The sequence below is a fragment of the Rhinolophus sinicus genome, chromosome 17 (assembly GCF_057876585.1).
Source record: "Rhinolophus sinicus isolate RSI-liver-muscle chromosome 17, RSI-T2T, whole genome shotgun sequence".
Taxonomy (NCBI): Eukaryota; Metazoa; Chordata; class Mammalia; order Chiroptera; family Rhinolophidae; genus Rhinolophus; species Rhinolophus sinicus.
Window position 1 is genome coordinate 44,896,714 of NC_142517.1, and position 23,136 is coordinate 44,919,849.

At 35.1% G+C, this 23,136-nt stretch overlaps 1 protein-coding gene across 14 annotated transcripts in view; it reads right to left on the bottom strand.

Moving 5' to 3' along the window:
- The window catches only part of PEX5L (peroxisomal biogenesis factor 5 like), a 203,524-nt gene that overhangs the window by 61,126 nt on the left and 119,262 nt on the right, over positions 1 to 23,136 (bottom strand). For 4 of the 14 annotated variants that reach the window (XM_088794544.1, XM_088794540.1, XM_088794539.1 and 1 more), the window contains 4 exons: positions 22,803 to 22,868; positions 20,379 to 20,483; positions 10,329 to 10,440; positions 2,016 to 2,210 (listed from right to left, as the gene is read on the bottom strand). In XM_088794544.1, coding sequence (XP_088650670.1) covers positions 2,016 to 2,210; positions 10,329 to 10,440; positions 20,379 to 20,483; positions 22,803 to 22,868 — 478 coding nt within the window. Of the gene's footprint in view, positions 1 to 2,015; positions 2,211 to 10,328; positions 10,441 to 18,345; positions 18,412 to 20,378; positions 20,484 to 22,802; positions 22,869 to 23,136 lie in introns of all 14 variants that reach the window. The other 10 variants (XM_088794546.1, XM_088794549.1, XM_088794543.1 and 7 more) reach the window with 4 other exon arrangements.

Here is a 23,136-nt window from a genome sequence, read left to right on the forward strand (position 1 = left end):
ATCCCCTTCTCTTTTGCATCAGGAATGCCCTGCCCCTTCTTCCCCACGTCTTTGATCCATATGTTTCATCTAGCAAATTCCTACTCATCCCTCAAGAGTCTGCTCACATAATACCTCATATGAGACATAGTACCTCTCCATCCCCTGGCTGAGTCGGGGCTCTGTGGAGGTGCTTTTGTAGTATCTAACCCGTGCTTCCCTTTATTGCAATATTCACAGTAGTCCCCCCTTATCAGCAGGGGATAGTTTCCAAGACCCCCAGTGGATGCCTGAAATTGTGTGTAGCACCGAACCCTATATATCCTATGCTTTTTTTCCTATTCAAACAAATCTATGATAAAGTTTAATTTAAAAATTAGGCAATCTCACAGCTAGAAGAGTTTTCTTATCATAAATCTTGGCAACCTCAACGTACGATTTTGTTTTCCTTTCCTTATTAAGTTGAGAACTTTCACCTTTTCACTTAAAGGAAGCATTTTACAGCTTCTCTTTGGCCTATCTGAATTGTCAGCATCACTACTTTTGCACTTAGGGGCCATTAGTAAGTAAAATAAGCGTGACTTGAACACAAGCACTTTGATACCACAGCAGTAGGTCTGATTACACAGACAACTACTAAGTGACTAACAGGTGGGTGGTGTTTTCAGTGTGGATGTGATGGACAAAGGGATGATTCACGTCCTGGGCAAAATGAAGTGGGACAGCTTGAGATCTCATCACGCTACTCAGAACAACATGCCATTTAAAACTTACAAATTATTTCTTTCTGGAATTTTCCATTTAATATTTTCAGATTGCAGTTGACCACAGGTAACAGAAACTTCAGAGAGTGAAACTGAAGATACAGGGAACTACTGCAGTGCATATTTTATTATCATCATTAAATAATTTTTCTATCTCCCCACTAGACTGTAAACTTAATAAGAGAGTATGCAAACTTAACGAAGGCAGAGCGATTATATTATTTATCTTTGTATTCCTAGCACATGGTATGGAACGCAGGTATTCAGGGAAATGTTTACTGAACAAATGAATAAATTCATGATCAGCTGACAAGCACATATCACATGCTAGGCGATTTCACATACATACCCTCTTCAATCTTCACAACCTTATAGATATGTTACTAATATGCTAATTTTATGTGTACACATATACAATATGCATACACATACACACCAGTCAGTCACAGGTTGGAGAGACATATGTTCCCCTTGGCTTTCTAAGATACCTGCCACCTTTATTTATCCTGAGAAAGGAGAGCTTAATTTGACTGGCTTCATAAGTGGAGGTTAACCTTTCCTTTCTCAAGAGGATATATAGTGGATAGAAGTATGGGCTTTGAAGTTAATTAGAGCTAGCCTCAAATTTCAGCTCTTCTTCATACTAACTGAGATCTTGGGCAAGTTATTTAAATTTGAAAACCTGGTTCCTCACATATTTCAATGAGTTGGGATGAATTAATGGGCTAATACATGTAAATCATGTAGCACAGTCCTGGACATGGTAAGCCATCAATAAATGGTAGGTGTTATTATTGTATCAGTTGTATCTCCATGCATATTACATGTTACAGTTCTGTCTGGCTGTTCTTGGACCTTGGGTTAGAGTTTACTTCTCTCTCTCTCTCTCTCTCTCTCTCTCTCTCTCTCTCTCTCTCTCTCTCTCTCTCATCTCCTGGCTCTCTCCCCCTCTAGACTGAATGCTCCTACAGAGCAGGATTCATGTCTGATTGTTCCTTGTAATTCCAGTGCCTCATGTGGTGCCTGCCATCCATCAAGAGCTCCATACATGTGAGTTGAATAAATAAATCAATGAACCCACATCAGTTATGCTGAGCTCCCCAACTGCCATTTAATCTAAGCACAAAAGAAGTGTGTAGCACAAAAGAAGTTTCCTACATGGAATTACTCTTTTCTACTTCTGCCCATGGTTTTAACTTCCTTTGTGGAACTTCCTTATTGTCTACTATCTAGGCACAAGTGAGTGGCAGCAGACACTCGCAATGGCCTCACCTAAGTCTAAGGATGACGTCTCCGGGCCTCGGAGAGGCGGGCCTCTCTGCTCAGCATCCCCACCGATGAGGTCAGATCCATCAGCCTTTTTCTTGAGGGATGAAGTTTTCGATGAGGCCTCCAACTTCTTGGCTTTGGTTGGGGTTTGAGAGATGGGTTCACTCAGGTCGAGGAGATCTAAACCTGTGGTCAATACTACCAGAGACAGTAGAGATTAAGATCAGCTAACTCAGTGCTCTGAAGTTATTTTGTAAAAATAGGTTTCACTTGGGTGCAGGAGGATTTTGTGTTTGTAGTATAGGTTAAAATCACCAAATTAAGTTAGCTCACCATTGATTTATAAAGACAGTTTGTATTTAGATAGGGATGTTTGCTGCATGTTCTCTTTTATTTGCAGGGTACAAATCCTCCAAGCAGGGCTTAGACCAGCCTGACCAGGGATAAAGGTTTGAATGAAATTAAAATGATAAAATTGAGTCTGAGTTCAGGTACTATTTACTTTATTGCTTTACTTTATTTATAAAGAGGATATTTTAGGGGGTAGGTTTTCTAGAGAAGAGTCAATCTATCATTTTCAGAGACATTCTTGCAAAACAGTTATGAGGATGTTTGGTAAAGTTTCTGAATGTCCTTGCATTTTAATTTCAAATGACTAAAGTAAACAAGGTATAAAAGGAATTTTATGAATTATCTTTTATTTAATTAAGCACTTCAATCAGAAAATGGCTTGCTGTTTGGACTCAACTAGAGGGGTGTTTTATAATCCATAGTTGATATTTAGGTACACGTTAATGTTTTTGCTGTTTAATATGCAAATTTCAATTTCAATGTAACACACCATAAAACAGTTAGACTTTTACTTCCTAGCAGGTTGATTACATTGTATTACACTGTAATGATGGCAGAAAGAATAATTTGTTCAAATGCAAATTAGACAAATGAGAATTAAAAAGGCATGCTTTGAAACTCTTCATTCTTCTTTCCCTTACAGTGCAGGTAACCAGCGTTCGACTAGCTCATTGTGAGAAATGGAAATTTCCAATTGGAGAAGGTCCCTCCAGCCCCACGTCTCTACCAGCCCCAGAGAGGCAGCTGAGAGGCTGGCTTCTGAATTTGCCTGGTAGCTTCTTGGCCTATGATCTCTTCAGCCAGCTAGCTTAGGAAAGGTACCAAAGTGACGGAGAATCTCTGTGTTAACCCTTCCTGGTATCTTCTACGACTGCACCACTCCTCCTCTTTCATCTCCCAGCTTTTCTCCTTGGCAGGGAATGGATTTTTGTTGGTGGCTCAGCTCTCTTCCATCTGCTTCTCCCTTGCACTCAAGGTAGGGTCAAGGCTCAGGTAAGCTCACAACCAGCAGTTTTTTAGTGCTGTGCTGTCCTCTTGAGCTAAACATCCCTATGGGTTCCTTAGGATAGTGTGTCAAGCTTTGCTCTCAATGATCTTGTTTTATGATTTCAATTACAAATCACAGTCGTTGGATGTTGATGGTGAAGTGGAAGGACCTGGCTCTACCACTGCACAGCTGTGTGACTTGGAATGAGTTTCTTGACCTCTGAGTTTCGTTTCCTCGCCTGAAAAATGTGGAATCAATAGTCTGTCTTTCAGTTATGATACAAGATTAAATTTTCTAATTTGTAAATCAAATGTATAAAATGCCAGGCATATAATAGGTACTCGATAAATGTTATTTCCAGTCTTCGGTGGCCAATTTGTGATGCTTTCCTTTCCTTTTCCTTTTTGTTGATCTCCTCCTATTTTCCCTGCTCCTTTTTATTTCAGCCGAGAATCAGATCCATACGCAGACAGAGAGAAGAAAAGTCACTGGTAATAAAATGGAGGATGAGACAAAGATATTGGTTTTACAGCAGAGAATGTTATAAAGTAAATGTATCATAAAATGGCCTGAAAGTGTCAGCTTATCTCATCCGAACCTTCAAGAGGAGAAGGGAGCCGCTTTCCAATGCTAAAATGTTCTGAGCTACGAGGAGTGCTCTGTGGCTAGCAAGTACTTGAATGTGGAGGGGAAAGAAGTGACTTTCAGAGCTAAGCTGCCTGGCTTGAAGCTGCCTGGCTTGATGTCTATAATTTAAGCATGGGACACAGCCAAGAGAGGCTAGGATGCCACACATTTCATATCCTTTGAATGTTTAAACAGAAATTTCCAGGGCACTCTTAGGTTGGCAGGGATTCTAGGCCCACCGTGATTTCCTTATAATAGAAGGAAGGAAGTGGATAACAGTCTCTGGAATGCCATATATATCTTTTTACTAATTGTACAAACAATTAGGAATTAGTCACTAGCTCCTACGCTTCTTTTAGAAGCAAATTATATAGGACTTGTCTACTTGCATATAGAGAGTATGCTTGTTACAAATAACCGGCGAGTATTAACTTAATTCTATATCTGCTTCTCACCATTCAGAATAAATGAATTACTGAAACAGTGAATTGAGAATTCAAACTTGGCTGAATAGCATGCTCCCCCCTCCAACCTATCCTCAGCACATCCTGTGTTTGTTCTGAGCTCCCTGTTCCTTTGTTCTTTTCCCCGCAAATGTGAAACAAATGCTCGGCCCACACAAAAGGCCTTGTTTGTTACCCAGTTAGTGAAGGGGGTGGCATGAAGGTTGTACATAAAGCTTTGAAGCTGAGAGAATCCCTGGGCAGCACAATTTCAAAAGCATAGAAGGATGGGTGCGGCATTTCATTTTTTGGAGGAAGACAAATTGCATTTTTGTGTGTGTGCATGTGTGTGCGTGTGTGTACATATGTGAGACTTAAAAATAAAGGGCCTTACTATTCCATATGGGCTTCAAAGACAGCATACCTTGGCATGGAAGGGAGTGTCTGCTTTGCTGGTTTTCTTAACCAATTTAAAAGATTCTCTTAGGCACATGAAGGTTTGGGTTCTAGAATTTGTATGTTTAAATGAAGGAAACTTATAGTAGGTGTGAAAACGTATGTGAAAAATATATGTGAGAAAGTGTACGGTGTGTGTGAGAGAAAGAGAGAGAGAGAGAGAGAGAGAGAGAGAGAGAGAGAGAGAGAGAGAGAGAGAGAGAGAAAGAGAGTTTGAAGATGCTATGCTGCTGGCTTTGGAGATGGAGAAAGGGGCCACAAACCGCAGAATTCCAGGTACTCTATAGAACAGGGGTGTCAAAACTGCGGCCAGCGGCCCAACTGCGGCCCGCAAGCCATTGTTAATTGGCCCGCAGCAAATTCCAAAAATATATTTAGTTTACTTAAATAAACCAGGTGAGGCAATAAGTACTTCACCTTGAGTGAAGTGGCCCGGCTGTTTGTGTATTTTACCGCATATGGCCCTTGGTAAAAAAACGTTGAAAAAAGTTTGGACACCCCTGCTATAGAAGCTGGAAAAGGCAACAAAATGAATTCTTCTTTAGAGCTTCCAGAAAGAATGCAGCCCTGAGACACCCTGATTTTAGGACTGCTGAATCCCAGAATTGTAGGATAATAAATTTGTGTTGTTTCAACACTAAATGTGTGGTAATTTGTTACAGCAGCAATAGGAAACTAATACAGCTGGTAGGATATTGTCGTAGCAGGATTCAAACACAGGCCTTGTTGCTCCCAAGCCCGTGTTCTGCACCAGTCCTCTCTAGACTTTCTCTGGACCCGGAGACAATGTGCTGACTCTGTTGATGTGGCTTTGATTATTTGTTGTCCAATTATTTTGCCCAATTATTTGGCAGGTTGGGTAGTCTGGGGCATAATTTAAGTAGTTGGCAACTTCAGAAACTTTTTTTGGGGGGGGGCAGAATTACCTAATTTTATTGGGTGGAATTTCTTGAAGATGGAAGATGAAATATGTCAGCACATAAGTATTTGTTTCCATCTGTCTGAAGGACGCTTTATTGACGATCACAACCTATTGAACTGGAGGGCTCCCACAGGGTATGAAAGATATTTACGAATGAATACTAGATTACTTGGGCCCTGGGAGGTGAGGCCATTTAAAGCAGTTAGAATAAAATAGCACCTACTGCGAAGCCCTGATTTGATACTTCGATGGCAAGACAATGCTATTAACACTACTACAGTAGAATGAGCCTCAGCTTTTTAGTGAACTTCTCTAAAGGGATAAATGTACATGTAGTGATCAGAGAGGTCAGATCATGGGACAACTCTGACTACTGCAGTCCCAGAATGTGCCATAAGGAGCTGGGATCTCTGTTGTTTTGTAAGCTACTCTGGCATTCCAGGAAAGATGGTATTCTTTAATATAGTGGCTACAAAACAAAGTCCTTTAGGAAGGATTTGCTGGTAATGTGACATAGACAAATTAGACTTAAAAAATTCAACCAACTTTTGCCTTTTTATTGGAATATGAAATTAAAGCTACTTTGCAAATTTCTAAGTTGTCTCTAGAGGCATGCCATTTGGTTCTTGGCTACTTGTGCTTCATAAATAGGTATTTTGCAAATATTACACAAATTTTGCAGTTAAGATATGTAATTAGATCCAAGGACCCCTGTTTTTCTTGCTTTTTAGAAGAAAGTCTTTCCTGCACTTTGACATATATTAGGTTTTTTTGGGAGATTACAGACAACATGTTATTGTTGCAAGTTTTATAGTAATTATTTGTCCTATAATATAATCACTGTCTTAAAATATTTATTGTCTAGTTACTTCCAGAGCACTTGATAGTGCATCTATGTATAATATAAATTTATTTGCTATTTTAAAATCAAGGATATTAGCGATGATTTGGCCTACCTCTCAACTACAGATACAGTCGAGAGATTCAAGGAATTAGCTATCTATCTAGATTATAGATGAATTAAAGATAATTTAGGATGTTAATGGCAAAAAAATGGAAACCATCCTTATTTGATCTACTTGAAGTTATCATCCTTGGATGACAAATATCCTAGTGTAGAAAGTAAAAAAGATAATTGAAATATTAAGAAAACGTTATAATTTAGAACTTCTATGAGGCAGAAGATTGATTTATTAGGGTTAGTAGACAAAATAACTCATTATTTGACTGATCTTTGGAAGAGATAAATATTTCCTATATTGTTCACTTTGTGTTAATTTTACATAAGAACTATATTCCTTAAACATTTAAGTAAATGTCAGATGGTGGCACAGTGGCTTTATTTGTCCATTGGAAGAAAATATCAAGTATAAGTGCCTCTCATCTTAATATAAGGTTCTTCAAATTTCTGCTTAATTGACTTGGTACAAACTTGAAGCAGGATTTCTTCCATATTTTACTCCAAGATTGTTTAATATGCATTCCTTAAGTGTAAAGATATACATAATGTCCTCAGTGGAATAGACAATATTCAATGACTCTTGATTTCTAATGTAATTTCATACTATTCTATGAAATGACAATGTTCCATTTAAAAAATAACTATTTTTTATTAAAAACTAGGACAGAAAATGATAACTCTATTTTCTGCCCAGTAACCTTAACTATAAAATTATTGGACCAAATTAGATTTCTTTCCAAGGTGTTTGAATGGTAAAGCTTTTCCTATTTAAAGATGTGTAATAATATGTATTATGCTGCATATTGAGATATAAATTGTGGGGTTTATAATAATTTTTAAAAAAAACTATATTTCTTAGGATAAGACTATAGTGTTTCTACCTCAAGATATATGTACTTTTAAGATTAAAAAACACACTATCAAATAAGAGTCTTCCTTCAGGATAAAAATCTGTGTGACCCAGATGCACTGAATCCTGAGGCTTAGAAAAGAAAAATGCAGTCTCAAAATACCACTTTTCCTTACTCCCTACTTTATGTCCCCTCAAAACTCATATGTTGGAGTCTTAACCCCAGACCTCAGAATGTGACTTCATCTGGAAATGGGCTCATTGGGGATGCAATTAGTTAAAATGAGTCATATTGGAGTAGGATAGGCCCCATATTGGAGTAGGGTAAGTCTACTCCAATATGACAGGTGTCCTTATAGAAAGGGAAGATTTGGCCACAGAGAAAGACAAGCACACAGGAAGAATGTCATGTGAAGACTGGAGTTATGCTGCCACAAGCTGAGGAACTACCAGAAACTACCCTGTTTCCCCAAAAATAAGACCTAGTGGGATCATCAGCTCTAATGCGTCTTTTGGAGCAAAAATTAATATAAGACCTGGTGTTATATTATATTATATTATATCCGGTATTATATCGTATTATATTATATATTATATTATATTATTATATTATAGACCCGGCCTTATAGTAAAATAAGACCGGTTCTTATATAAATTTTTGCTCCAAAAGACTCATTAGAATTGATTCTTTGGCTAGATCTTGTTTTTGGGGAAACACGGTAGGAGAGAGGCCTAGAATAGATTCTTTCCAAGACCTTCCCAGGGAAGAAGATGGTCCTGCTGACATCTTGACTTTGGACTTCTAGCTTCCAAAACTGTAAGACAATACATTTGTGTTGTTTAATCCACTCAGTTTGTGGTATTTCACCATCTAATACAAATACAGAAACTGATACAGAGGCAATACTATAGGTATTGAGATCTCAAGAAATTGCACATTTCTTCAATTTTTTTTCCTCTAATATTTTACAGGTCTCTCTTTTATATGTTAGAAAAACCAAGGTGAAAAGTAACTTTTGAGTCAAATATTATATCGCTTTTTCTGGTGGGCCTGAAAGTACAGAAGGTACTGGAAACAAGATCTGAGAATTCTATGCTTTTTAGCTTTTCCTGAAACAGTGGAACTTTTCAGTACATTCAATTCTCATGGATTTTTCTGCAGTTAGAGACATAAGGCTCCTCTATATTCTTCTGGGGTTACCCCTCCAGTTTTGGAGGGTTCAGCTCCAGAGTCACAGACGAGGATGAATCTGATCTGATAGCATCTGAATTTGCTTAGTTTCCTGTTGAAAATTTAAAAAGCACAATTTTGTTTGGTTACTCAAAATGACAGTTGAATTTAGAAAATGATTGCTTTGGTGTGATATAAAGGAAGTTAATAAATTTGAAAAGGAAAGTGTTGGGTATACTGTTTTTCACGTGATAGCTAACAGTAATGGTTACACCTGTTGAGTTTTATATGGTGTTAAGCACTTACATACATTGCTTTAGTTAATCTTCCCAAGTAATCTATGAGATACAGATCTTACTATTAGACAGATGAGGAAACAGACTTAGTTAAGCAACTGGTCCAAGGATACAGAGCTACTAAGTACGTCTGAAATCATAAAATTTGACTGTAGACTACACTCCCATACAAAGTGTCTCTATCTTGTGTTACTCTTGTTGTTGTAACTTTTAGCACTTAAAAAAAATCACAATTTCCTTTGCCTGTGATTTTTTTTTTACTTGCTTAAAAGTATAACAAAAATATGCCAGGCAACTGAAAGCTGAGAACATGTTGGGGAAATGGAACGAATTTAGCAAGACTGTAGGTGATTATCTTCTCCTTTTCTCTGTTAAATTCTCTCCTGCAATCCAACAACCTTTGTTCTCTGATTCTGAACGTCATTTTTTCATTGTTATTTTAACAACATGCCTTTGACTGTGAATATTGACGGAACAAAATCAACGCAGAAAGGCTGCCTCTGACATAGAAGGTGAAAACGAGCTTTGAGGCAAATCTTATGTTGCTCCCTCAGGGTGGGTCCTACCTGAGTGACTCAGTTTTAGTATCAGTGAGAACTGGAAAGTGGAGAGGGTACTAGCGAAGGCGTGATTCATACCAGTGGCAACCTGCATTCACTCACTGGGTGAATACTTATTAGTACCCATACAGATAATTGTTTATTGTTTCAGTACGTTTAATTCCAGAAGAATGTACAAGTAAATTGTTGTTAAGAGAGAGCAAGTAACATGACAGAAAAATGAAATTGGCTCTATAATACTCCAAGTCTCTAGGACATTTTAATTGTCATTTCAATCCACTCGAAGGGGCTGCCTACATTTTTATTTTACTGGACTTTTGTCATACAAAGTATTTGCAACCAGAACTTGAAAAGCCTTACTCTGAAATAGGTGCTTTGGTTTTAAAGGTCTCCTAATGTGATGTGACTTGAGCTGAGAAGATGTGAATATGAAAATATGCACAGAAGAATGATTCATTGCTCACAGTGTTACGCTAATGTTCAGCGAAATTGGTTGGGTAACACTCATTGCCCTTTCTTAAAGTATAATGAAAGGTGATTTATTGGTTTATATTGAATAGTGTATGTTCTAAAGTTTTATTTGGTTGCAAACATTATTCTCCACTTAAAATGCATTGTGGAAAGAAAATGTACATTTTACTGTAGTGAAAATTAACTTTACTTGAGGATCAGTTAAAAGTGAAAGAATTACCAGCTGTGTTGGACGTTACTGGCCTTGCTATTGCCTCCGATTTGGTTTCACAGAGAAAGTCATCGATGGAGGGACTCAGGAGGGGTCTGCTTTCTTGTTGTTCATTCACCAGCTGAGAACAAATAAACACAGGTATCAAAGGTTTTGTTAAATTGAAGAATCAGAAGAATTAAAACGCAATCTTGCAACAAAAATGAGAACAGCAAGCCTACCAAAAAATAAATAAATAATAGTGTAGGGGCAAGAGAGTAAAAAAAAATACTGAGGGATGGGGAAGGAGCCTTTTAGCACTGTCAACATATTTTTGATGCAGCCAACTTTAATTTTTAAAGCTTAAGCCTTTTTCCTTCTCCTAGAACAGTTTTAGAACTATTCTCAAATTTCAAGATGTAGAAAATGAATCTATTGTTCCTAAGGGCCAGTCCCACTCTTCACTTGACCAATAATCTCCTACTGAGATCTGGAACAGTGGCTTCAGACTTGGAGGTGACACATTATGGTTAGTGGTGTGTGGTAAGTACACACACACACACAGATCTATGTGTGGGGATAAAAGCTCTCCTTTCTCTTTCTCTTAAAAAGCTCAAGTCATTTACCAGCACACACCCTTTTTTACATTTCCTTGCAATGCTTTTGTAGTGCTTCACAAAACTTATTTTGAAAGAGTACAAAATATTGTTATATTAAATTTTATATTAAATGCGTATCCAGTAGATGTTTATGAAAATCTATATATAAAATAGATTTCTGTAAATTCAATTATATTATTGTCTCATTGGCTTATTTTCTAACTTCAGAAATCTTTCAGTTTGATTTTTAGTAGGTCTCTAATTATTAGTGGCAGCCAACTATTTACTTTCAGTTATTCCATCTCTCTTGAATCCTGACTTCCTCAAGTTCTGTTTCAATGGTTAAAAGAAAAAATACACTTGTAATACACAAGGGGTTCATCCGCTGTCTTAGTTTTTCATGAGTTTTTATATTGGCCTTTCTTAAAACGGGTATAACCATCTACTTTTCTACTTATCATAAGAAAAAGATGTGCCTAAACATCTCTAGATTTTTAAATACTTATTTGTAAGGCTGTATTTTAAGAGACATGTAAAAAAACAAATGAAGTGCTTTGGAGTATTAACAAATCAAACTATTTTATGCGACTCTACTCACTTTAATTTCATTATTTCTTTAACACAGTGTCAGTGGTATTATAGCTTAGAGCTTATGGAAGATGGCAAGAGACCTAAATAATGGTAAATATGGGAAGAAAAAATGCATTGCTGTTATTCCTGAAGGAGGAATATGGAAACATTTAGTGATCATTTGGGGACTGAAAACCAAGAGACACATTTGGTACTTTTGCATGTTGATCCTATTATCTAAACATGGATAAAGCTCAGATCTTTGCTAGAGTTTAAGATTTTGACATAGAATTGGTAATTTGATTTTCATACATATTAATTTGTGTATGTTATCTAGGGATAAGCATTGAGAATGCCCATTTTCTTTTAGTATTCATGTTATCGTGATAGAAATTTCTTCAATTATTGTAAGTTTCAGTGTTACTATGTATAAAGACTCACAGATTTCTCTGGGAATCAAATTATGCAAGATCTCTTTTGGTCTGAACTTTTTTTGGGCGGGATGCTCCCTTAACCTGTGAGTGAAACTTTGAGTCCCTTTGCATTTTGTTTTCTGAATTAGGATATTCTTGGGTATCACCCATCCTATTTATATTGAAACATTTTTTAATGTTGAGGGACTATGGGACTTCCATGTTTCTGAGATAAAATATATTTGAATTTTTATAAATGTGTATTTGAGTTTAGGAATTTTCTATTTGACGTATATTTTCTGGCATAAAAGTCAATTTTATTATCTGCAAATGTAGTTGAAAGCACTAGTATCGAATCTAATATATTAGAAAATGATGAAATGGTTAAACATCCATGATTCTGTGAGCTCTTCTGAGTTCACAAAAGTCCCCATATACTTTTTCTGAAAATGTGATTAGTTTTTTAGGACTTGGGCTTCATTTATGGTTAGTTCATGTAAAAACTTTGTGTATGCAAGAGTTTCCAAAGGACCGATACATTAATGTATATTTGTTGGCAGAACCTGCCCTTTTAACCATATGTGTTTAGAGTAATGAGCCCGTCTTGTATGATATCACTATAATGTTGTGGTCTTGACTTAGCAACACCCTTACTTCTAGGTCGTGTCGTTCTTATGTCAAATGAGATCTGGATTCTGCTGTGCTGCCAACATCATGGAGGATGAAGGTCACCATCAAATATGGCACCACACTACTCATAGAAGTCAGTGTAACAGGCTTGCACTTACTAAGCAGTGCATTCTGATTACTTGGTCTCTGGTTCTAGGTCTCATAGATCTATTGGCTAAAGTGTATAAGGTGCAAAGACAAAAAATACAACTGCAACTTTAAAAGTGTATATATATATATATATATATATATATATATATATACATATATATATATACATATACATATATATGTATGTGTGATGTCACCACTATTTTTTTAATAACCATTATTTCTCTGAAGTCTGATTTGATTGATAGGTAACTAAGAATAATTTAGTTATTTCTTAGTTATAATTTGAAGATCAATTATTATGTGAAGATAAGTGTAAATTACCATCCACAAAAGTCCCCATATATAGTTTTTCTTTACTTTGGATACAAGTAAATTATTTTGTTAAAATAAAGGACTGAAAATTTATTCCTAAATCACAGCTCTATGAATAGATGTGTGGAATACGCACAAATTACCTATAGTTTTAGAAGACCAGGGTGTTAGATTTCTGTACATACTTTTAGTTGTAAACACTGAAAAGTTATAGTCTAAATTTGATAAAAGAATTTTAGAAAGTAAGACCTTTGTCACATAAATATCTAGATGGAAAAATAAAGGAAAAAGCACAATTAATTGAGAGGCCTGTCCTTTTAGGCAAGTCTGCTTTACCAAAGGTAATAGTATGTTTTATTATAGTTTATTTTTGGAGCCTCTCTCCTCATTCAGACTTCAGGCTTATTTTCTGGAGAAAGTACCACTAGTCTCCTCAGATTTTTCTCAGCTCAGGAGGAAAGGCATGCCAAAGGGGAGGTTTTCCAGAGAGACCATAGGGAGCCAGGACTAGTGCATGGATGGCTTCTCCAGTCTCCTAATCCTCTGCCTCATCAGGTCTATGTCTCTTGCACACCTACTGTCTTGTTTTTGGCCATACTTCACACTTAGACTGATGGAGTTGTTATGTGTGCCCAGTGCTTAACTGAGTTGCTTCTGTGGCTTTCTTCCACAGATACAAATCAAAGAGGAAATAAACTACTTTCTGAGTTAGTGCTTTTCAAGCTGAAGCACAGTTTAGCTGTTGGGAAATGCTGGGGTTGAAAAGGGGGGTGACTAGTGGCAGGGCTCAGAAGTGAAGATAAAGGACTAGATTTCACATAGTGTGGGAAGGTAGTTTGAGAACTGAAAGTCTTTTGGTTTTGATTGAAATATGGAAGATGAAACAGGAGATGTCATAAAGAAATCTTTCCTATTCGCTCTGAGGTCAGAGGTTATGGCTTACTCATATTTATATCCTTCACAACTTCTAATAGAATCTCTTCATAGAAGAGGGGCTCAATAAAGGGCTACCAAATGGGACAGTAACTTTGCAGAAATTGAAGATATAAAAAGATCTCAAATAGTCCAATTTTTAACTGTGTTTTCAGTTGGATGAATTTAGGAATCATTACTTGAGCCCTACTAAATCCCATTTTATTTTTACTTGTATAGGTAAGAATAGCTTTTCACATGACCTGCTCCTCATTTTCAAACAAGTTTATGATTTTTCTATGGTGACTTGAGAATAAGTAAATCTTTTAGGTCATAAAAGGAAAATGCAAACTGAACTGACTCTCCCAAATAGTTCTCCTAAGCTTTACTTCCAAATCGTGTGCCATTTATTCTCTCCTTATTCATTGGGAGAAGACTTCTTATTGACTTTCCTTTAGAATTCCTTTGATTTGAAAATACTTTCTGAACTTACCTCATTTGATGCTTTGGGTACAGAGTACATTGATGTTATAAAAATAATAAAAGGTGAGTCAAAAAGTTCCTTTTTTTTTGAATAACTGAGTTGGACTGATTATAATTTTGGTCCAATTAGATTATCATAACCGAGTTAAAATAACCCACTTAATTAGTTGCTAAGGCATTTTTCTCACTGTTTATATTTTTAAAAATTTCATTTCCTATACTCCTTTGTCCCCTTCTCAGTATTTAGATCATTTCAAAAGCCTTTCTGATGGTGATAGATTCTTATTTCTTATTTCTCTTTCAGGATCCCATTTTACTGGCACATTGTCTGGGAACCTGCATCAGTTCCAGGCAGCAAATGCCTTCTTACAGCATCTCCATGTTCCCTCCCATGCTTTCCCCAGTTTTATAACCTGAGTTTTACCTGTTTTCCTCCCACTAAACTATGACCTATTAGTTTAGAATAGAGACTAGAGACCTTACCCAATTCATTTTTGTATTTCATAGTAGCAGTTTAATAAATGTTGACTGATTTTATACAGTTTAACTGAATGGTGAATTGTACAAAAGAATTATTGCATGGGCATCCTCAATTTCATACTGGGTTTGATCAAGTCACAGAGAAGCCAGGTCCTCAGAAATGTTTACCAATTTTCTGATAGGTTTTAAATGACAAATCTAAGTCCATTTCCCTCCCCCAGTGTCACATCATTTAAATATGTGGAAACCTAGAGTTACCTAAGGAAACATTTCCTAATGAAAATCTTCTACCAAAACATCAAGAATGCAGAGTGCGTGTCTAATGAGAAAAATTGGAATAAAAGCATAGGCCTGCTCCACATCATCCTTGGAAGAAGGACATGGACCAAGGCAAATGGGAAGCTAGTGACACTTCAAGATATAACACTACTACCTCCTCCCTCAGGGATTTTAAATCAGATATTCAGGTTGGGAGATTTCGTGGGGAAACCGTTACACGGTCAGTGGACATGGAAACAAAAGGAATTAGCAGAAGTAAGAAGACAGGTGAGAACTTCCATATAGTTACTTGTCACTCAGTTCATAAGACTATTGTACCTTTACTCCTTCCTTACAATCAGAGGTTGTGAATGAAATACCCAGTCAAATGCCTTCAGTTTACTTATGACTTAGACTGGTCACTTGATGTGGCTCAACCAGCCACCACAGTATGAAATTGGTTCCTAATTGTGTTTTGTGTTGAACAAAATGCAGATAATATCCAGCTTTAATGAAGTATTGTCTGTTTTAAAACTTTGTATAAAAATGCATTTGCCTTTGTTCAACTTGAATTTCTCTAATTTCAGTGTTAAAAAAATTAAATTATATGATCCAAGCTACAGGGGAATATTTAACCAAGATGAAAGGAGAACATTTTGCTTTTAAATATTGCCTGTTATTTAAGTTTCAGTATATGTTTATGTAACTTAGGTTGTGATTGAAATCTAAGTTTGTTTATCTTTAACCAATATATTGCTTAAGTGTTTCATTTAAAAAAAAAGAGCTAAAGATTATAATTTATATCACTACGAATTAACTTCAGACCAAACTACATTTTAGATGATAAAACAAGGTCTGTAAAGGATAACAATCCATTATTCTGTAATTTTACACTTTAGATGATCATCTCAAATATTTTTTTAGTTTAAAGTAAAATATTCTATTTTTATTTTTAAACATTTTAATACTTAAAGAATAATTTTAATAGTTAAAACATTGAAGTAAATAAGTTACAAAACAGCTAGCAAATATCTCACGTTTGTAATATTGATTTAAAAAATTTATAATATCATGTCTTTACTGCATCTAAACAATAGAAAAATATTAAGGTTGTTTTCTTTAAATATAAATAAAACCACAAATATGCTTTTAATAAGTATATCTTTATGCATTTTGAAAATGTCTTTATTATTTGTCCCCCTGTTGATTCAAAGCACATGTCATTTGTTAAGTAGGTTTCGTTCATAATTTTGTAACTGAGCTATTTGTTCGTGGCTTTATGAGTCTTATCTGAGTTTAGATATTCGTGCAATACCCATGAAAATAGTGACCATACCAAAACTAAGTTAGTTGACTCAATTCATTGAAGACAATTAAATCAATACCATGAGTCCCTTAAGTATTCAGACTTTGGGAGCTTTCCCATGGGAACTCTAACATCAGACAGAATTAATCTTTTATGAATTAATAGGAGAAATAGTTCTGTCCCCCACTCTGCCCCCTCACCCCCAGTTCCTAGACAGTATAGGAGTCCCAGTGGATCTTCTTATAAAGGATACCATGTGACAACTTTCAATTCTTTGACTTGATCTAAATATCGACCAACTGACTACAAATTTTTTCCTGACGGGATAGTTAGACTTATAAAATATGAATCTATTCATGGGGAAAATCAACAGATATTACTGTTTACAGCTTGAATAGCAGTAACACTAGGGCAGGCAGGAGAACATAATTAGAGCAATTGTTTCAAGTTAGTAACAGAAATCGAAACAAGGCTATATTTAGTAGCCTTGAGAATGTTTTTACCCATCAAGGACATTACTCTTTTTATCTTTATTACAATAAAGATAAAATTACATCAATATCGAGGTATAAGATGGTGGGGGCAGATAGAAAAACAAAGGCCAAGTTTGCTTAAAAAAAAAAAAAAAACGAAAACAAAAACAAACAAACAAAAACTCCCTTAACAAGAAGAAGTTTGGAATACATTGTTTTAAGGCACCATGCTCTACAGGAAAAAAATGAATGGGCTATACCTTGCTAAAAAAATACCAGGAGAAGTGGTTAAAATGAAAATTGCTGAAAGTTCTTTATGAGAGAAAAATATTCACTAAGGTCATTTCCTTCTCATAAAGAACAGATTTTTTTTCTATAATATAATCAATTTTTGGCACACAGTTTTCTCTTCTATCCTCAAATTGGATTTATTTATACTATTACAGTCTAGAGCAGTGCTGCTCATATAATGAGAACCTGGTCATTTTAGATTTTCTAGTAGCCATTTAAAAAAAAGTGAAAAGAAATGGGTGAAAATAATTTTAGCAATATATTTTATTTAGCCCAATATATCCCAAATATTATCTTTTTTAACATGTAATCAATATAAAAATTATTAATGTGCTAATTTACATTACTTTTCTTTAGACTTTTCTTCAGAATCTGGTGTATATTTTCTACTAGCACGTCTGAGTTTGTGGGGAGTGACAAAGTACTCAATAAGCACATGCCTAGTGGCTACTGGATTGAATAGCACAGATCTAGAGAAACCTTTTCCTCAAAGACTTGACAATTCACATCTTTGTCTTTCCTTCAATCCTTTCATCAATGCACACTTGTTTACATACTGTTTGACTTAAAGTGTTAGTCTAGGACAGCATGAACTTGAGCTTTTATAAAGTGCTGGACATATTGTTTGTTAATACAGAATTAATAATTAAATTCAACAAAAAGAGCAATTCTCAGGGGTTCAGCAATCTCCAAGTTCACGTTACCTGGCCAACTCTACTGTTTTGTTCAATATGTTCAATGTACTATAAATGACTTCACGGGAGTATGTTTGGCTAAATTCCTGTACAAGTGATTGTAATAATCACATAATACAAAAAAAAAATGTTTCAAAGGAAACTATGCTTATAATAATCTGTTGAATGAGCAGTTGCTAAACAAGTGAGGGACTGTGTTTCGAGGACTTATTCTATCACAGGACATTATCGAAATAGCAGCAATTAGCTTCAGATGTATCTGGATCTATGAATGAGCAGCTGGCATCAACACACCAGTGATGAAGATGAGTCGATGTATTCGGCAGTATGTTGCATTATGTAATTAGGGGCTTTGCAGGAGACACTGGGACAAACATGTTTCAAGACACTAATACATTCACACAGGATCACGAGTAAGAATGTGGTATATGGTACACGGATTGGATGCTGTGGTGCCATGAGAAGTACTCACTTTTTCAGATCATTCTGCTGCTTTTTGGCTTGTGCACGCCACTGGTGCATAGCAGGGAAGAAGCCACTTGTGTATAGTGGAAAAAGTATATCAACTAATAAAACTGCATTTGACTGAGAAATAATTGTATCACAGCTGTCACTGAATTAATTCCATAAAATTAACAACACAACAGGTGCATTACATTTTATGAATCAGAACTGTTTGCTGATTCATAAACTAGCCAGTATGCAACAAGAATATGATGCATCAAAGAAAGCATTATATAATCTTCATGCAGGAAAATTGTAACTAATACCTCAGAAACAGTTAATGCAACATTTGACAGGGATTAAAGAAGGAACTTGGTACACACAAATGTTCTGAATATGAGAAAATGGTAATAATCACAATTTGTTTTCTAAATTAAAAAACAAAAAATATTATTTTGCATTAAATTTTAAATTCAAGCTTAGCTGATCATGATAACTTTGGACATTTGAAAAGGATTACTGGGAAGCACATAGCAAGGCATAGTTTTAGGGAAAAAGAATTTTGGAGACTAGAGTCTGCCCTAAATTGTGATGCCCTGAAATGATATGTTGTAGCACAACTATGTCAATTGCAAATCTTGATAGGTATTATCTGCTGATATATATGGCTCTGTCCTTAGCCAATAATTTTAAGTAGTTCTCACTTCCTTTAGCATTCACCTGAGAAACTATGGACTGAATATTTGGACATGGATTCTACCAAAGGCAAGAGATGAGTGTAAAATTGTATGTTTTACTGTGTAAATTATGCAAAGAATGGAGACCTTGGCAAATCTTAAGCAAATTTCTTTCCAACTACCGCTATGTGTCATTGGGAAGAAGCATCTCTTCTTTACGGATAAAAACTCGCGACATGAAATTTATCCCAAAGTCCTGGGAATCATTAGTAACTTTTCTAATATTCAATTTTGATGTTATATGTTGTTATAATTTTCATTACTTACAACATAGTGATTAGAATAAAATAAAACCACACATGTTGGCAACAGCTGGGGATGTGATCTGATGATACTCTAAAAATAAGTTGCCATAATTTAGCTTTTGATATGAGGACTATAAATGGACATTTCTCTAATTCTAGACATTTTCATATAATTGGAACTGAATCACTGCACTTACTATTGCGTTATGGAAAAAAAGAAATGTTTACGATAACAATCTATTTAAATCATAAGATAAATGAAAGTAAAAATATTTTTCATTTAAGAATTTAAAACTGATAGTTCCACAGAGTGGTGATGAATATATTATACATATTTATGTGGATTTTACAGGGTGTTTCAAAAGTCCCTGAGATCATACAGGATTCATAGTCTCAGCATGTCTTTGCATATAAATGCAAACTTTTTTCTATACTTGTTATAATAAATGCTGAAAATGGCCCTCATGTGCTTATAATAGAGATGATATTTTTGTTGTCAAGGTCACCAAGTATAAGAGGGGTCACAGATGCCATTTTCTGCAGGGGGACTCAGGGACTTCTGGCTCATTCCTGTAAACTAGTTATCCACATAAATATGTGTAGACATATATGTAGTATGCATAGTCACAACATAAATATATTTAACATTTAAGAAAATTTAGATATCCTACTGGTAAACTGACATATGTATACAATATAATTTGTATTTATTCATAGGAATTTGATTTTTTTGGTTGTTGTTCTTCAAATTGTTGTTCTTAGCTTAATTATTTCTTTCTCAAAGTTGTTAACAAGACTCCTTTATAAAGAAGCAACATGTTTTACTTGCACGTACATTTTCTTTTTTAAACTAAAGTTAAGTAATGAAAATTAATATTCACAAATAAATAACTAAATGATGGAATTTTCCTTTTTTTTTTTTTTAGCAATTTTGGTTTTCATTTTATATTATATAATTTTTTCATTGAAACTGTGGATTTTAAGAAATTGGTTCATGTTTTTTTTTCTAGTTATAAATCACAACGTCTGATATATTAACATATGTCAGCTTCCTACAGGAACCCTACGGGTCTGCCCACCTGTGATGTCATAGTAAGGAGGGGCTTTTCTTCAGCAGACTCCTCCCTCGGTATCTCCTTCATCACCATGGCAACAGCCTTATCTGCCGCCCTAGAGCCTTTTCCCTATAACAGTGAAATCAACAATGACTTGTATCAGGAGAAATCTTTAACTTATGATTTATTACAAGATATTCTAATGTTTAAAGAGCAATCCAACATAAATGAAGAGGTAGGCTGCTGCAAGTGAATCTTGAGGCTTTTGGCTGAGGAGAAAACACACGAAATCTGAAAAAAGATTATTTGTGAACTTTTAGTTAGCTACTTTGTCACCTTTACAGCTGACATATTATATTTAATTTTAACATAGTATTTTATATGTATAATATATTTTAAGGCAATTTACATGACATGAACATAATTTTTGTAGTATCGATTTAAAAACATGGATTGCCTGTTATGTTCATTTATAAATTATTCCTATATAATCCCTAAAAGTTTTGAATGAGGGTGACGAGTCTGGGACAAGAATTAGGATCAGGGTCTGACTCCCACAGAAGGTTTGGTGGGTGGTCTCTGGGTCTGTCATTTTTGAGGAGATTGGGCATAAAAAGAATAAAAGTACCATAAAACCTCTAAAAATTTTTCAGTGGCTTAACATCACAGGAATTCACCCAACTTATTTATTTTGTGGAGATGGTATGAAAAAAAAACTGTAACTCTCAATGTTTTTGAAACCAAAGAACTTCAATTTTAGAATGTCTTTTAATTGGAAAATCCCATAAATCCAGATGTAAATAAAGAATGATTAATAATTGAGGCACTGATAGATATAGATATAAATATAGATGTAGATATGTATATCTCCCTACATTTTTTGTCTCATAAGCAGAATTGTGGGCTATGAAGGGTATACTGGTTTCTATATTTTTGGTTGAACAGGTTTTAAAGATTTTGAGAGTGAACATGGCATAATGTAAAAAAAGCACACAAAATATCACCTTCCCAACCCAATTAGAAAAATGTCATACTATGTAAAAATTAAATAATTAAGCACTTTAAAAACAAAAAAAACCTTCCATTTTCTTAGGTCTCTGAGCAGAGCCTCCCTGGAGAAAATGATTTTATACTAAGAGCACATATGAAATGTGCTGTGTTGTAAATTTACTTAAAATACAAATGTAGCATACAGAAATAACATAGGCAAAGAAACTAAAATGGACATATGGGGGTCTGTTGTCTGAAAGGAAATTAAGAGCTAGGGTGAATATTAACTCCAAAGGTTAACGAATCTTGATAGTTTCTATGCAACTAAAAAGGATAGAACTATATTATTATCATGGGCTTGCACAGGGCTTTAAGTATTTAGAAGGTAGGTTTACTCTGGGAAGTAAAACACTGTCCATTTTCTCAGGCATTGCCTTTCTAAAGTGCAATGGGGTAAATTTTATTTAAGAAAGCAAAGAAAATCTGTCTATATAGTAACTAAGTTTTAAAAATGTGTGAATCTCTTTATAATGCTGAAAGTTTCTTTGGTTTGTTTTGACTTAAGAACTAGCATTATTGAATGATAATGTGTTATTTCCATGATGGAATATCAACTACTAGAGATTTTATTCATCAGATATAACAGTTATAGTTATCATATATGTTGTGAAAAGTTTATATGGCCACAATCCTTAGAATAACTGACTTCTGGAAGAATAAAGGGAAAATGATTTATTGCATAAAAAATTGGAATGCATAATCATCCCAGGTTTTTTAGTGATGCAATGTGAACTTCCTAAAATAGACATACATACAATTCTGAATTCTGGGAAAAGATTTACTGTGGCACTGTGAAGCTATTTTATGTTTTTTCAAAACAAAAATTATTTAAATGGAACATTATATACTATAAGCTTAGTATACGTTTATAAGCTACACTCATTTACAGACTAAATATAGTTTAATAAATATTTTTGCAGTTTATTTTTTTCAAAAGAGCAAAATCATTTGTGAAGAATTCTTTCCATGCTCCAAGAAGTTCTAATAGTATAGCAATAACAAAGTGGCATGCTTACATTTAAATTCCTAATATACTTAAAATAACAAATCTAATGTTACAAGGTATAATTTTTTTTTTTTAAGAATAATATTTCAGACTCTTTTCTTGAGCTAAGGAAAAAATGTCAACTGATAAGCATCTCAAACATTTTTAGGTCAATATTTCAACATACTATTTATTTGAAATGCTACCAATCCACAAACTACATATAGATATTTTTCACATGTGCAACTATAATAGCTAAAATTAGCAACGGACATGCCATTTTACTAAAACAAAAACAAAACAAAACAAAAATTAGTCCTTTCATGCTGAACTCTAGAACAAAGCAGTGGTCAGCTAGAAAGGATATATAATTAACACATGCGGTGCTTTTTATTTCTTGCAGAAAAACCCACCAAAGCCAGAGTCAGGTCACTTTTTTGAAGACAGTGCCACTTTTTCTTCAAGGTTACACCTACTACCTGAAAAGAGTCATGACACCCAGGTTAGAGCCTGCTAACAAAGGTCTTTCATTATAGCCTTTTGGCTTTTGAGTTATTACCCCACGAACCTCACTGTTTCACAAGTGTGGTACAGTCCGAGAACGGAACAGGAAGGTCTGGCACAGTGACATCTCCAGGATTCCAAAGAGCGTCTAACACCACTGCCAAATCAAGTGAATACACTCAAATATCACACCAAGGAGTCCCCGAGATCATACTGCCACTTCTACCTGGTATCTTCAAATCA